At 38.7% G+C, this 15,828-nt stretch overlaps 1 protein-coding gene across 1 annotated transcript in view; it reads left to right on the top strand.

Moving 5' to 3' along the window:
• Positions 1-15,828, top strand: part of LOC107721139 (serine/threonine-protein kinase WNK1-like) — a 49,364-nt gene that overhangs the window by 19,222 nt on the left and 14,314 nt on the right. Inside the window, exons 6-9 of the mRNA XM_016529006.1 lie at positions 4,782-4,870; positions 7,003-7,222; positions 9,413-9,650; positions 10,923-11,026. Coding sequence (XP_016384492.1) covers positions 4,782-4,870; positions 7,003-7,222; positions 9,413-9,650; positions 10,923-11,026 — 651 coding nt within the window. The remainder of the gene's footprint in view (positions 1-4,781; positions 4,871-7,002; positions 7,223-9,412; positions 9,651-10,922; positions 11,027-15,828) is intronic.

The raw sequence follows: 15,828 nt of genomic DNA on the forward strand, positions 1-15,828 counted from the left end.
GTAAATTAAATACTAGGAAATTAATATAAAATAGGAAATATACAAATACAGTTTACTACAGAAAACTACAGTTCAGTTCAATTAACAACAGCAAAATAAAATGCTCCAAGAACTGGTAACTTAAACAAGGTTCGTACAGATACTGCAAAATGAAATTCCAGGACTTTCAAGGACTTTTCAAGTACTACTCTTTTGGTTTTCAAGGACTAAAATCAGATCTCACTTATCACTTATCAAAAAATATTGTTATTGTCTTTCAAATTCTAATATATAAACTAATAAAACATATGGTACAAATAAAGTGCAGCACATGCAAAGAATGCAATGACTGTGGCAACTTTAACATTTGAAAGGGTACTATGGCAAAGTTATCGCTTTCATTATTCAAACTGATTTTTTTTTTCATGAGTATATGGTTGACCTGAAGAATTAAAGCTAGGCTATATCATACACTTGGAATATTATGCGCTATATCACCACTTATCGACACTAGGGGTGTGACAACACACTTAGCTCACGAGATGAGACAAAATGCATATACTTATATTGGCTCAAATAAAGTATCAATTATAAAGTAACTGTTAAATAAATAATGTAATATGCCTATATTTTAACAAATACCTGCAGAGGGCACCAACGTCCTGGTGATGTTTCATGTGATTCAACGACGTTTAAATCCATTTAATTGCAATATTTGGCCATATGCAAAGTGAGAAACTTTTATTTTAATAAAATAAATCGCATATTTAGAAATATGTTGATGTATTCTGTGTTGGCATATGTTTATAAATGACTTAAGTTACAAATTAAGTGAGATAACGCACAGTTTTCCCAGATGAATGTTAAGCAACCCAAACTCACCGCATATGCAGAGGAAGAGTTTAGCCCCTTTCACACATACAGTCTTCACTGGTAAATTGCCGTTGTGGGTAATAGTGACTGAATGTGATTGATACTCAGAGATGGTAAAGGATTAAATTTCCAATCATTAGAGATAAGTAGACCAGTACCTCCACCTCTTCCAGTCAGACGGGGAGTGTGGGAACATGAGAAATTATTGGAGAGTGCTGCAGGTATAGCAGTGTCCTCTGGTTTGATCCAGGTTTGATCCAAGTAATGAAATCGGCTTTGTTTACAGCAGACTGGCAATTCCAGAGACCAACAGAAAAAGAAAGTAGTGTATTAATAGACATAGGCAAAGTGCGCAGGTTGTTAGGATTGTGCTGCCTACAGTGTGTGATGCATGGTTTGCGAGTGGTAGTGATAGTAGGGATCTGGAAACACATAGTAAGAATTGGTTATTAAAACTGAAAACAGAAGGGGAACAAGTAGTAGGAAAGAGAATGATTCAAAAGCGATACTTATGTCCCTTGCCGGTGTCCCTGCTCGGTGGAGTCGAACGGTAGAGTCAATGGTCTTTACACTCTTCGGTCTTCACACAACGGCTGCCGCGGTATACTAAGCTTTTTATATTCGTCTAACAAAACTCAAATTGAATTCAGCTGGACACACTTTCCTGTTTATCACAACAAATGGCCAAGCAAAGCGCACGACACTGACAAGGTACACGATACAGTACGAGACCAAACAGGGATCTGGAAACACATAGTAAGAATTGGTTATTAAAAGTTGAAAACAGAAGGGGAACAAGTAGTATTCAATTCAAGTTTATTTGTACAGCGCTTTTCACGATACAAATCATTGCAAAGCAACTTTACAGCAAATTAAGTTTCTACAATATTTAGTGGTAGCTTATCAGTGGTGACTGTCAGTTAATGTACATATGGCAGAAATGTACGGACAAATCAATTAAAGACGTAATCAATTAAAGATGTAATCAAACAGACGATGAACACTATTAACAGCAATTATTATATGATGCAATCAAACTTATAGCAAAATGTGGTAGTTCTGTATGTTGTTTCAGGGTTGGCATCATCTGAGGTCCTCTGAGGGGTTGGCATCATCTCTTCTCAGGTGTTCTGGATCCAGACTGAAGCTTGTGTAAATCCTAGTTACCACGGGATGTCAATCCCAGCAGAAACAGAGAAACAAATAGAGACATAATTAGCGTAGCTGCTGTTCCAACCAAGCAAAAATTATTTGTTCAACCCAATCTAAGGAATAATAATGTGCATTTGATCAGATTATAACTGCAGTACAAGATTATGATATGCATTATTTGAATGCTTGGCCAAAGAGATGTCTTTAATTTAGATTTAAACAGAGAGAGTGTGTCTGAACCCCGAACGTTATCAGGAAGGCTATTCCAGAGTTTGGGAGCCAAAGCTCTACCTCCTTTAGTGGACTTTGCTATCCTAGGTACTACCAAAAGTCCAGAGTTTTGTGACCTTAGGGAGCGTGATGGATTGTAGCGTGGTAGAAGACTAGTTAGGTACGCAGGAGCTAACCCATTAAGGGCCTTATAGGCAAGTAATAATATTTTGTAACTGATACGGAACTTAATAGGTATGAAATAGAATGAAATAGAACTTAATAATAGTATGAAAGAGAATGATTCAGAAGCGATACTTATGTCCCTTGTCTGTGTCCCTGCTCGGTGGAGTCGAACGGTAGAGTCGATGGTCTTTACACTCTTCGGTCTTCACGCGAGGGCTGCCGCGACCGCTGCCGCGGTATACTAAGCTTTTTATATTTGTCTAACAAAACTCAAATTGAATTCAGCTGGACACACTTTCCTGTTTATCACAACAAATGGCCAAGCAAAGCGCACGACACTGACAAGGTACGCGATACAGTACGAGACCAAACACTATTTCTGATAAGAAAATTATATGTATTTCAAATTCCATTTTTACAGAACAATTTGGAGTAGACATCACAGTTAGGTCACTTGCAGCTGCGTGTTCACTGTGGTGGCAGAAAAACACTGGTAACAAGTGGAGGGAAATGGGTCAAATTTATGGAATAAGAAAAAAAAAAGATTTTTGTGCCTTTGGATGTCAGAATCGGAATGCAAATCGTTTTTATATAATACTGTAGTCAAAGACGCCATTTGAAGCAAAACGCAGACGTTTAAACGGATAGACTGGATGAAAACTGCTTAAATTACTCTACTTTCAAAAGCATAAATTTGATTTAAACAATAGGTCTTAAACAATAGGTTCATTGGGGACATATTGTATTAGCCCTACAGTTACAGCACGAAATACTATTTAAACATATTACATTTTACATAACATTTACCTATTTTATCTCACAATTCTGACATTTTTTCTCACATATGCAAGTTTATATCTCCTATTTCGGACTTTATGACTCGATTTAACTCAACAATAGCGAGTTTGTCAATTCTGAGGAAAATAAAGCCAGAAGTCAGGGATATAAAGTCATGATTCTGAGCACAGGGGAAAAGAGAGAATGACAAGCTGTTTTTCCTTATCAGAATTGTGAGATTAAAGTCAGAATTTTGAAATATAAACTCAAGTTTACCTTTTTTATTCTTTTATTCCATGGCTCCCATAGACTGCTATGTGAAAACTGTCATTTTCTGCCACCACATAGGCCCTGCCCACAAAAAATCCTCACCACTGTTTGCAAACACCGAACTGGTCTACAGCAGTGGTTCTCATATTCAAACACACTTTTTTATAGCTTGATTTGTTCTATTTCAATGCATGTAGTCTTGAGGCCATCTGGTTGAGAATCATTGATCTAGATTTTTCAGATAGTCAGTCATTAAATTATCTTTATATGTTCTGTGTGTGATTTATCTTGAAGTATTAAAAGTGTTGGCTTAATAGCTTTAGAGCCAGGCCTAATGAAATTGTGTGTGTGTGTGTGTGTGTGTGTGTAGATGGGTATTGATTTGAGTAGCTAACCCGATCAGTGTCTTGCGTTGTCTCTGTTTCTCTCTGAGTGAAGATCATTCATGTGTGTTTGATGGTCGGGCTTCTGTATTTCTCTCTGAAGCTGCGCTCAAGCTGCTGACTTCAGCAAATAATGCATATGAATATGCTTCATGGAGTTCAGATGAACATCGCCGTGATTTATTTCATCTTTACTGAAGGAGAAGAGCGAGTAGCATCAGTGATTTCTTTCAGTGCTGAGCAAGAGCAAGAGCAAGAGATGGAGCAAAGTCACTGTTTTATTGTTTAGTTGAGATGTCCTCTTTCTCGAGGACATATCCAGGTTATATTTCACCCCAAAATCAAAATATTTCAATTTCCTGTTTTGCTTTTGACATTGACAATTAAAGAGGTTCACCCCCCAAAAAAAAAAAAATCAGTAATTTACTAGTTAGCACAAAATAAAATTTTCCGTACCATGATTTGCAATAATGACCAAAAACAAAAAAACATAAATAGCACCATTACAAACTTGTGCATTACATTCTGAAGTTGTATGATAGCTTTGTGTGACAATCTGACTGAAATTTGATTTATCCGTTGAAAATCAGTGAACTGTTAACATGAGAAGTCATCAAGTCAGTAAATTGGAAAACTGCTTTGTGAACAAATTTAGTCTGATTTTTTAACCAGAGTTCAGCTCTAGGGATGTCACGATAAAAAAAATAGCAATAATACATAAACATTAACTCTTTTATTTAAAATGACAAAAACACAACATTAGTGGCACTTGGCCTTCAAATAACGCACGCAAAACGCAGGTTTTGAGCCACAGCTCACTGGAGAGAAAGATTACCAGTGAATAACAACATCAGTTTTTGGTCTGTTAGTCACAAATGCATGCAAATGAGCAAAATGTGCTGGTCCTCTACAGTTACTGCTGCTTAATGTCTCTCTGTCTCTCTCTCTCAGGGGGTGAAACCTGCCAGTTATAATAAAGTGATGGATCCTGAGGTCAAAGAGATCATTGGCGAGTGTATTTGTCAGAATAAAGAGGAGCGGTGAGTATCGAGAGCCCAGAATAGGTCAGACAGAGCTGATCTGCACTAGCTCACCCTCATGAGTACAGTCTCCACATGATGCATGAAAATACACACACACCGAAGTGTTTCAAATGTTTATACTGATGCTTTCTGTTATCGAGTGCATTGCATTCAAAATCCATCTTGATGGCAGTGCATTATGGGTTTGTATGCATACATGTGATTCTGCTTTAGAGTTTAGCCAGAGAAGGTATGGTTTTTTGTTGTTGGTAAATAATGAATTCGAACAAATAATAGAAAAAGTATTTGTTAGACACAGTCACTCCTTGTTCTTGCTGGATCACAGGTGATCTGGGTGACAGCACAGTGTTCTAGATAAACAACTAAAAGTCCAGTGCAATAGTAGTGAGTGTATGAAGTGATGGAAACAAAGTCGCAAAAAGTGGTGGGAACTGTTGCCAAAGAATTTCACTAAAAACAATGTCTGTCCACTAAAGAACTTCATGTTAGGTACCATTTGTTTAATTAAATAGTATAATTTTGTCTATAATTAATATCATAAAATAATTTTGTCAATTATACAAGGCATATGCTATACTGTATGTTAACTATGGAAGGAACAGAATAACATTTTGAAATGGGATTTTCATGTAGTTCAGACAAATTTCCAGATTAATTCCCACCCACATTTGGTTTTATCTGAATGCAGACACGAATAATTTTGCCATTGATCATGACTTTGCTACATTATAGTGTTGACTGCATTCATCAAATTCAGCTGTTCAACCCTGTTACCAAACTTATTGTAAGAAAAAAGAAACACTTATTTTATGGGATAAAAAGTTTGTCTGTAAATACAGAAGATTTATTCCCAGAGTAGTTTGTCGCAGCTGAGTGACTGGTTAACTCTGTTACTCATTCTGCTTGTAATTCTGTGCATTTATCTTTCAAATGTGATCATTTCATGTTTACTTCTGGAAAATAAATCACACAAGTGTTGGAAAGGGTTTTAAAAGATTTAAATCGTAATCGCACATATCCCAAATGCGGTTAATAGGGTTTTTAAATTGCAAACAAGCTAAATACACTCATATAAAGCGCAGTAGTTTGACTGAGGCTGTTGTTCAGAATTTCCTGAAGGCTACGTGCATATCACCATTTGTGACCTGTGCTGGCAAAATGAGTCACAATGAGCAAATTTTACCTTCAAAATAATGCATGATTTGTCGGAATCGGACGAAAAATGACTGAGCTCCACCCGTTTGAAGTCGAGAGTCAGCAAACTCAATTCTGAGAAAAATCGAGTTAAAGTTTTCTGAAGGTTCCAAAGCGAATCAGCGAGCAACATTGCAACTTTTCCTCCACTTCCTTTCTTAAAAATACTATATTAATAATCACAATATAGCTATTTTTATTTTATCTTTGTTATTATAAATAAGAACCGATGCAAAAAAGCAGAAGAACAAATATAAGAAAGAAACAAATAATGCATTACCTTTTCCATTTTACATCTAAACAAAAGCATTCAAGTAAGAAAAACAAATAATCAAATGTAAAATCCCCTTAGTGTGTTCATTAAAAATAAATTGATTATTAAAACTACAAAAGCAGTGTCAACTGCAGCGAGTGATTCTTTTATGGTTAGATTAACATTAATGAGACAGATGGCCTATATAGTAAGTCCTACTGTAAAGCACATATCTAACATAATGTTACACATCAGACGTTTTTCCCCAGCAGTTCCCCAAACATTCGCTTAAGACATAACTGATTATGTTTGCATGAAAACTTAAATACTGTAATAATCCTATGTATATGTGTATATTTATCGGGATTGCGTGCTAAAGCGAGCAGAGAAAAGGTAGTCCCCTTAGAAAATTTACAAATAAAGATATTTTTAGATGTTTAATTACTATTTGAAACATTGGGATCGCTAGACGAGGGTTTAATGAACTAACGTTTGTGAAAACACAGAATTCGACTGAAATAAAAAATTTTCACCTTTTTTTTTGCCTGTAGCTCAAAATTAGACTGTGTGCATTCCCACTCGTTTTGGCTGCACAGCTCACAATTGCTGAAGAAGAAAACGTTTATTTGAACGTTGTGCCCTCTTGCGTCCAGTAACCGCTCCGCCGACGCTCTTCCCACAGTTACTCCATCAAGGACCTGCTGAATCACGCGTTCTTCGCGGAGGACACCGGCGTGAGGGTGGAGCTGGCGGAGGAGGATGACGGCTTGAAGACGTGCATCGCGCTGAAGCTGTGGGTGGAGGATCCCCGCAAGCTGAAGGGCAGGTACAGGGACGGAGGAGCCATCGAGTTCAGCTTCGACCTGGAGAAGGAGGTCCCTGAAGCCGTGGCGCAGGAGATGGTGCGTGATCGAGCGGTCTGATGCACACCAAGCAGTGCCTGCTAAAAGAGGAAAGAGAAATAATTAGCCTTTTTCACAAAAATCTGAAATTACGTCAGCACAGGGTAAAGTTAGTTACAGGTCTGCGCCTATTATATTAGTATGCCCTTTTCTCAAATAATGCTTCTTACCTTTTCTGTTTTGTCCGTTTTCCAAGTTGTTGTTATATAATCTCGTGAGATAATATGCTCAACATAGCACCGGATGGTTTCTATTCTCCACTCGGTCATTTCCCTCGAATCACCACATCATTTAAATTACTTAAAAATGACAACATTTAAGTCCAGATGCCCATTTTTCCAAGAATACATGAAACAATTCTAACCGAGTCCAATTGAAGCATATTAAACTCAACACAACAACGCAATCCGATTCAAGAAATGTGATCTGACATGTAGCTCATGTGTGGACAACAGTGGTTATAACAGGTTCACATGTCAGGATTTAGAGCCAGAACTGTTCATTTTAAAAATAACCTTTTAAATGAAGTAAACAGGATTTAACTGTGGTATGTGAACACCACAAAAACAAGTCTGATGTTGTCTTCCTGTTTCACTGATATCTTATCTATGAAGACTGATCTAGAGATATTTCCCGTCTCTGTTGTGAAACATAGCTGAAAGCTCTTTAATGGAATAATCTTCTGGCCAACATTGAATTATTCTGTTAGAGAGGTGGAGTCCATTAACAATCGTAACCTCTGACTGTGAGGACATCTTCCATTTCCCATTTCATTCGGCCGCTGCCTTGACCGCACTTGAGTCCTGTGTTTTTAGTCGCACTAGTTGAGACTTCATGAAAACCACCCTCGCTTTCTCGGGAACTCTGGATCACCTGCTTCAGTTCTTACCAAACCGGTTTTAAGGTTTTAATACAGGACACACAGGCAGTCAAAGCCGCTTGAGCGCATTATATATATTCAAACACTTGCGCTTAAGGACAGTATGTGACCTCCTGGACCCGGTTCAGATTGGAAAATCCTTTTGCTGTGATCACATGTTATGTAATCTGAGCATTGTAATGTGTGGGAACGTTTGCTAAAGGGAAAATGAGTCTTTTATACTGATCGCTGCAAACAGCCCAAAGGTTCCATTGTTTCACCCGCTTCGTTCACTAGACAGATATTGATCTTTCCATTTTTCCGTTCTACACAAAACCCTTTATGGATGAATCTCACGAAAGCACAAAATTATTGTTGGCACTTTTTTTTTAATGACAATTAAGAAAATGTCCCCCACAATTCTCTGTTATGTGAGAATATCTGCAGAGTGTTGTGCATCCAGTTTTTTTTTTAATACTTTTTTTGTTTGTATTATTTTATTTCAATACATAATGTAGTGCAGTGAGAATTGCCAGAATGTAATATTTTATATACTGTATACTAATATAATATAATATCATATAATTTTTTTTTTTTTTTTTTTTAGAGACAGCAGCAACAATTGTTCTTGGTCTCATTAGTCATATTTGGCTGAATCTTTCTTCTGAATTAGGGATGGTAAGATTCACAGATTCGCATCTGTGCTTCAGCATAAAAATTAACCATGCGATGCATTGGTTAAAAAAGCGTGCATCGTATACAAGTTGGCATTTGTATCGCGATGCATCGTTTCTAACATATTTGCATCTGTAAAAAAGATTTATTTAAATATCATTATTAGTAGATGTGCTATACTTTTATTATTTAGAGAGTGACCAATAATTTGTGACCAATATTTTATATAGATTGATTTCTCCTCTCTAAACTGTTTCTCAAGCGCGTTCTCTCATAGAAATCAAAGCAAACTCTCTGTACCATATTGAATTGCATAGCATCATGTTTTTTTCCATTGCATCATATTGCATTGAATCGCATTGTTGAATCAAATCGTAATGGGGTGAATCGTATCGCATTGCATCGGTAGCTGCTTCATATGTATCTTTAATGTATAGTATCGTTGGCTATGCATCAAGATGCGTGTCGCATCGGCCTCAGTTATGGAGATGCACATCTCTTTGTGTGCGTTGTGTCTAGTTTAAGCTTTCCTCCACAGACAGTTTTCCTTTAATTCTGTGATCTGTGTTCCTCTGTTCCTAAAATAGAGCCCTGGCTTCTTTCTCTCTGCTCTAAAAATGCGTGTTCACACCAGCCCCCTCTCATCCTTCCATCAGGTTGAGTCTGGTTTCTTCCATGAGAGCGATGCAAAGATAGTGGGCAAGTCTCTCCGTGACCGAGTGGCTCTGATTAAGTGGCGCAGGGAGAGGACGGTGCCGAGGGCCTCACAGGCCGTGCCGGGCGAGACGGGGCCCGTCCTCTGTGAACCGCCTGGTCTGCTGGAGCCTGAAGAGCCGGAGGTGGATCAGCATGTCCACGTGTGTCCGCTCGGTGCCAGGACCACCTCCACCACATGTAAGCCTGCGTGTTTGTGAAGGTTTGGGGTTAAATAGAGTTCTACCCAGGTTTAAAAAAGTATACTTCCATAATGTACTTAAAGTGTTCTAATCATTTAATATACTACAAATTATTCTTTAGTACTTCTTAAAGGGGTCATATGATGCAATTTCATTTTTTCCTTTCTCTTTGGAGTGTTACAAGCTCTTGGTGCATAAAGAAGATCTGTAAAGTTGCAACGACTAAAGTCTCAAATCCAAAGAGATATTCTTTATAAAAGTTAAGAGTCCTAAGTGTACTCAACTGTGCTATTTTGAGACACCATGAATATAAACTAAAATGTGCTTCTAACATACTATCTGTATTTTTTTTTTAAATTTTGTGCACAAGTGTGCTAGTGTATGAAAGATGGGTTCAAGTGTACTACAAGTGGTAAATAAATACATTTTTTAAATACAGAGATAGTATGTTAAAAGTGCATTTTAGTTCATATTCATGGTGTCCCAAAATGGCACAGTTGAGTACACTTAGTGGATCTTAAGTTTATCTTAAGAAGTACTAAAGAATCATTTTTAGTACATTAAGTAAAAAATTAGTGCGTCAAAATAGAGCACTTTAAATACATTATGGAAGTGTACTTTTGGAGCATCTTCCATGTGATGATGTTTACCAAAGAAAGTAAGACATGTTATAATTAAATGCTTAATAACAAATGCTGATCCTTTATTGACACTTAATTACAGAAGTACACTAATGCATTTTTTTCAAATATGAACTGTTATTAATAATAATTGAGCACCAATAATAATTGAGCAGCAAATCAGCATATTAGAATGATTTCTGAAGATCATGTGACACTGAAGACTGGAGTAATGATGCTGAAAATTCAGCTTTGATCACAGAAATAAATTACAGTTTATCAGATATTCACATAGAAAACAGCTGTTTTCAATTGTAATAATATTTCACTGTTTTTACTCTTTTTTTTTGGTCAAATAAGTGCCTTGGTTAGCAGAAGAGGCTTCTTTAAAAAAATCTTAACTATTCAAACCTACCTATGAAAAGGTTAAAAATATTCAAATATCAGACTGTTGTTAAAAATTAAACATGAATCAAAGACTCCCTTGCAAACTCAGTTTTTGTAACAATCTCCAGTCATTTTACTCATTTTGTTACCATGTAAACTAAGGGACGAGTGACACTGATTCTGTCATAATGGTCAGATGTTTTGGTTGTGTTATGTCAAGAATATTCCTAGCACGTGTTTGTCTTCTCTCTGTGTCTCTCTAGCTGACAGTGGCATCGGTTCGACTGTGTACTCGGACTCCCACAGTGGTCTGCACAGTGTCATATACCAGTCTTTACAGGAATCTGTCTCCACAGCAAACCAGCAGGTCCGTATCACTCCCCATCACTGTCACTGGTGCACGTCAGAAACCAGAGTGATATGTGAAGTTTGCATTCCCCTGTTAGTGTGTGAAGTTTGCTTGTACTTGCATAGCTTTTAAATGTAGACCATCATTTTATCACAGTGACACAATGTTTGCAGCTCTGTAACTGGACCGTGTTTTCACCTTGTCATCAACCACTTCATTTTTGCCTAGGGGTTTCATTATTTTCCTTATGTAGCATGCATGATAACACGGTCTGCGTTTCATTCCCTGTTGTCCGTTTGTCTGTTTTGTTAGTGGTGCTCACACTATTTGTGCTCCAGACATGAATAATTCCTCAAATCATGCAGCTTAGGGGTGGACGATATGACCAAAATATTCTATCACGATATAATAACTTCTATCAGTTATTTTTGCTTTAAATAAGGCCTTTATGATATTGGCATATTTGATACCATATAAATTTTACAATTCTTGTCACCAGTGTTAATATCACAAAAAACGAATATAAGCCTAAAAAAAAATAAGAAAAAACTCAAGCCCACTGAAGACAAGTAATCAGTCAGCAATTAAATAAGAATAAGAAACTAATTACAAGCAATAGGACAAAAAAACTACAGTAGAACAAATAAATAAGAAATGCTACATACATTATACATATTACATATTCTTCACTGTGTAAATTAAATAGGTATTTCTCCCGGTAGTCCATAACTTTTGGACCGGGTACACTCTGTCGATGGGCGGCCGACCGACCCTGGCCCGGCTTCGGGGTCCCTGACCCCCCCAGGAAGAACCTGACAGGAACCCGCCGAAGTTTTTGAGCCCCAAAAGCAGTTCAGCCTTTCCCCACAGGGTGGCGCACGGACGTCCCACCCCAGGATTACGACAGTGGCCTTCACCCATATGGGGGGTGGACACTTTTTCGTCCCACGAACCCACTATTTGTCCATTTGCCCATTGGAGCGCCGGAATGACCCCTGGACCCCCGCTGACCACTGCTGACCACTTCCATGCCCCCCGGGCCACGCCCCCCCCAGGTCCCACGAACCCACTATTTGTCCATTTGCCCACTATGTTGACGGAATGACCCCTGGACCCCCGCTGACCGCTGCTGACCACTGCCCCTCCCCCGGGCCACGCCCCCAGGTCCCATGAACCCACTATTTGTCCATTTGGCCATTATAGTGACGGAACGAACCCGGACCACCTGGGCCACGCACCCCAGGTCCTACGAACCCACTATTTGTCCATTTGGCCATTGTAATGACGGAACGACCCCGGACCCACGGGGACCCCTTGTCCACGCCCCCCCCCCACATCCCACGAACCCACTATTTGTCCATTTGCCATTTAATGAATGGGATAGCTATGGCAGGTTAGTGGGATGATTGTCCACTAACCACTTAAAGCGTTCCCATACAATCAATTGCAAGTGGGACATGTGTCCATTTGCCATTTAATGAATGGTATCACTATAATAGTTTAGTGGAATGAATGTACACTAACCACTTAAAGCATTCCCATTCAATAAATTGCAAATGGACACACATCCCAGTTGCAATTTATTGAATGGGATCGGTTTAAAAGGTTAGTGGACAATCATCCCACTAACCTATTATAGCGATCCCATTCAATAAATTGCGAATGGACACACATCCCACTCCCCATTTATTGAATGGGATCGGTTTAAAAGGTTAGTGGACAATCATCCCACTAACCTATTATAGCGATCCCATTCAATAAATTGGGAGTGGGATGTGTGTCCATTTGCAATTCATTGAATGGGATCATTTGAATAGGTTAGCGGGATGATTGTCCACTAACCTATTAAACAGATCCCATTCAATAAATTGGGAGTGGGATGTGTGTCCATTCGCAATTTATTGAATGGGATCGCTATAAAAGGTTAGTGGGATGATTGTCCACTAACCTATTAAACCGATCCCATTCAATAAATTGGGAGTGGGATGTGTGTCCATTTGCAATTTATTGAATGGGATCGCTATAATAGGCTAGGTTAGTGGGATGATTGTCCACTAACCTATTAATGTGTGTCCATTTGCAATTTATTGAATGGGATCGCTATAATAGGCTAGTGGGATGATTGTCCACCAACCTATTAAACCACTTACCAGTCTATTTTTACACTTTCTAGTCTGTCTCCACGGAGAAAACAGGTAAGCAGGTGAGCATCCCAGTTGCAGCTTATTCAATGGGCGTTCTGTATGGGGCCCGTGGACGCATGTATTCACACATTATATATTACCACTTAATATTACATTAATTAATGAAACACCTCGACCGAACTTTAACCATTTATTGAACAATTTAAAAAACATTTCTTACGGAACATATTTTAAAATGAAAGAAGAAACTCTTTACATTAACATTAAAAACGATTTACATTAGCAGTCATTAAAAAACGCCTATAAAAACACTTTTTATATTAAAACATTACTTTTTTCTGGAACTGGAACAACGTTTTAAACAAAAGAAAATTTAAAAATAAATTGGTGAAAACAAGTCCTCCACCGGATCCATTAGGCCCTCTCCAAATTCCTCTGTAAAACAGACCATCAGGTTAGTCTACCATCAGCTGCAACATTATAAGAAATTAGATTATAAACTGATTCTTACTCAGGAACTCTATCAATTCTGCATCCTCTGCAGGTGGGGCAGATGATGCCGTGGATGAGGCTGCAGCAGGTGGTGGGGACACCTCCGCTGGTGGGGACAACACCTCAAGAAGTGCGGCCCCCACCACCTGAGAGAGAGCATCCCCCACCTCCTGTGTTGGCGCAGCCCCCAGCCCAGATGGCGGGACCCGGACTTCTGGTGGTGCGGCCTCCACCAACTGGGGTGGGTAAGGCCCAATCCATATGGCCTGTTGGCCCCAGACCTGAGAGGGTGGGGCGCAGACCTGAAGAGCCACAGGGGTCTCCGGTGGTGCTGGCGGCGCCGATTCTGCTGGTGGGGGCCCTGGCCTTGTGTGGTCCACTGGAGGGCCTTTTGCGGGTGGGGCTTCTGCCCTGCTCCTCCTTCTCCTCATGAAGGCTCGTAGCCAGCGGGACCTTCGGGTCTGTAGCATGCAGTGCATCGATCTGCTTCATCGAAGCCCTCCACCTCATGGTGTGGAGGGCCTCCATGCGTTTGGCCTTCTGAAACAGAAAATGTTTGTTAACGCTTAAATTACGAATACATGTAAAGGTATTTCACATATTGTTAATTTAAAGCATAACTGGTCAAAACTTACCGAGAGGTCATTGTGAGAATTGGTCACATGCCGGTCACTGAACTTGAATGTATTGCCACATATTGGGCAGACCTCATTGCGTAGAAGCACTCTGGAACAGGCCAGTTTGATTAAAATTGCCCGTTCCTCCAGATTAAACACACAGTGTGTAATTCTTAGATGCTGGCGAATATTTGAATAATCCCTATGGCAAAGTGGGCAGTTCACCATCTTGAATGATCTGGAAAACACAGAAAGACATAAAACTGTATAATTTGCATAAGAAAACTGACTCTCCACAAAGATATTATGTACATAATATTGAAACATCCCATGTGCAATTTATTTGACGGTAGGTTCATAACAGCTTGATGGACATATGTAAATAAAGAAAGGTGTAATTTTTTACTGAAAACACCTCTACTGTGCTCAGGATAAGCAATGGAACCCAACAATGTAAGATATTGGGCAACATATTGTACAATTTACATAAAAATGAATTGTAACTGAAAACATCCCATGTGCAATTTATTTGACGGGAGGTTCATAACAGCTTGATGGACATATGTAAATAAAGTCAACAATTCAAAGAAAGGTGTCATTTTTTACTGAAAACACCTCTACTGTGCTCAGGATAAGCAATGGAACCCAAACATGTCAGATATTGGGCAACATATTGTACAATTTACATAAAAATGAATTGTAACGGAAAACATCCCATGAGCAATTTACTTGACGGGAGGTTCATAATAGCTTGATGGACAAATGTAAATAAAGTCAACAATTCAAAGAAAGGTGTCATTTTTTACTGAAATCACCTCTACTGTGCTCAGGATAAGCAATGGAACCCAAACATGTCAGATATTGGGCAACATATTGTACAATTTACATAAAAATGAATTGTAACGGAAAACATCCCATGAGCAATTTACTTGACGGGAGGTTCATAATAGCTTGATGGACAAATGTAAATAAAGTCAACAATTCAAAGAAAGGTGTCATTTTTTACTGAAATCACCTCTACTGTGCTCAGGATAAGCAATGGAACCCAAACATGTCAGATATTGGGCAACATATTGTACAATTTACATAAAAATGAATTGTAACGGAAAACATCCCATGAGCAATTTACTTGACGGGAGGTTCATAATAGCTTGATGGACAAATGTAAATAAAGTCAACAATTCAAAGAAAGGTGTCATTTTTTACTGAAACCACCTCTACTGTACTCACCACACTCAGCAGAATCCATTCATGTCCTTTTCGTGTCAAAATAGTGTAATATTTGCCTAAAAATGAATGTCCACGGAACCACTATGAAAGGCCTGCTAAATAAACTGTAAATGGGATGTTTCTTTATGTTTGATTTAAAATAACAGTCATATTGGGGCCAGGGCCTAGGGGCTTCGAATGCTTGACCGTGGGACCCTCAAGTACCCCGTGGAAAAGGGCCAAAGCTCTCAGCGTTTGGGAAGACCTTTAAAAAAATCAGCAAAACTATTCAAGGAAAAATACAGACATGTGCTGGCCCCTTTTCTGACTTTTTGACCCCTAAAGGAGGTCGTAGGGT

The sequence above is a fragment of the Sinocyclocheilus rhinocerous genome, unplaced genomic scaffold, assembly GCF_001515625.1.
Source record: "Sinocyclocheilus rhinocerous isolate Xijiao unplaced genomic scaffold, SAMN03320098_v1.1 scaffold2226, whole genome shotgun sequence".
NCBI classification, from domain to species: domain Eukaryota; kingdom Metazoa; phylum Chordata; class Actinopteri; order Cypriniformes; family Cyprinidae; genus Sinocyclocheilus; species Sinocyclocheilus rhinocerous.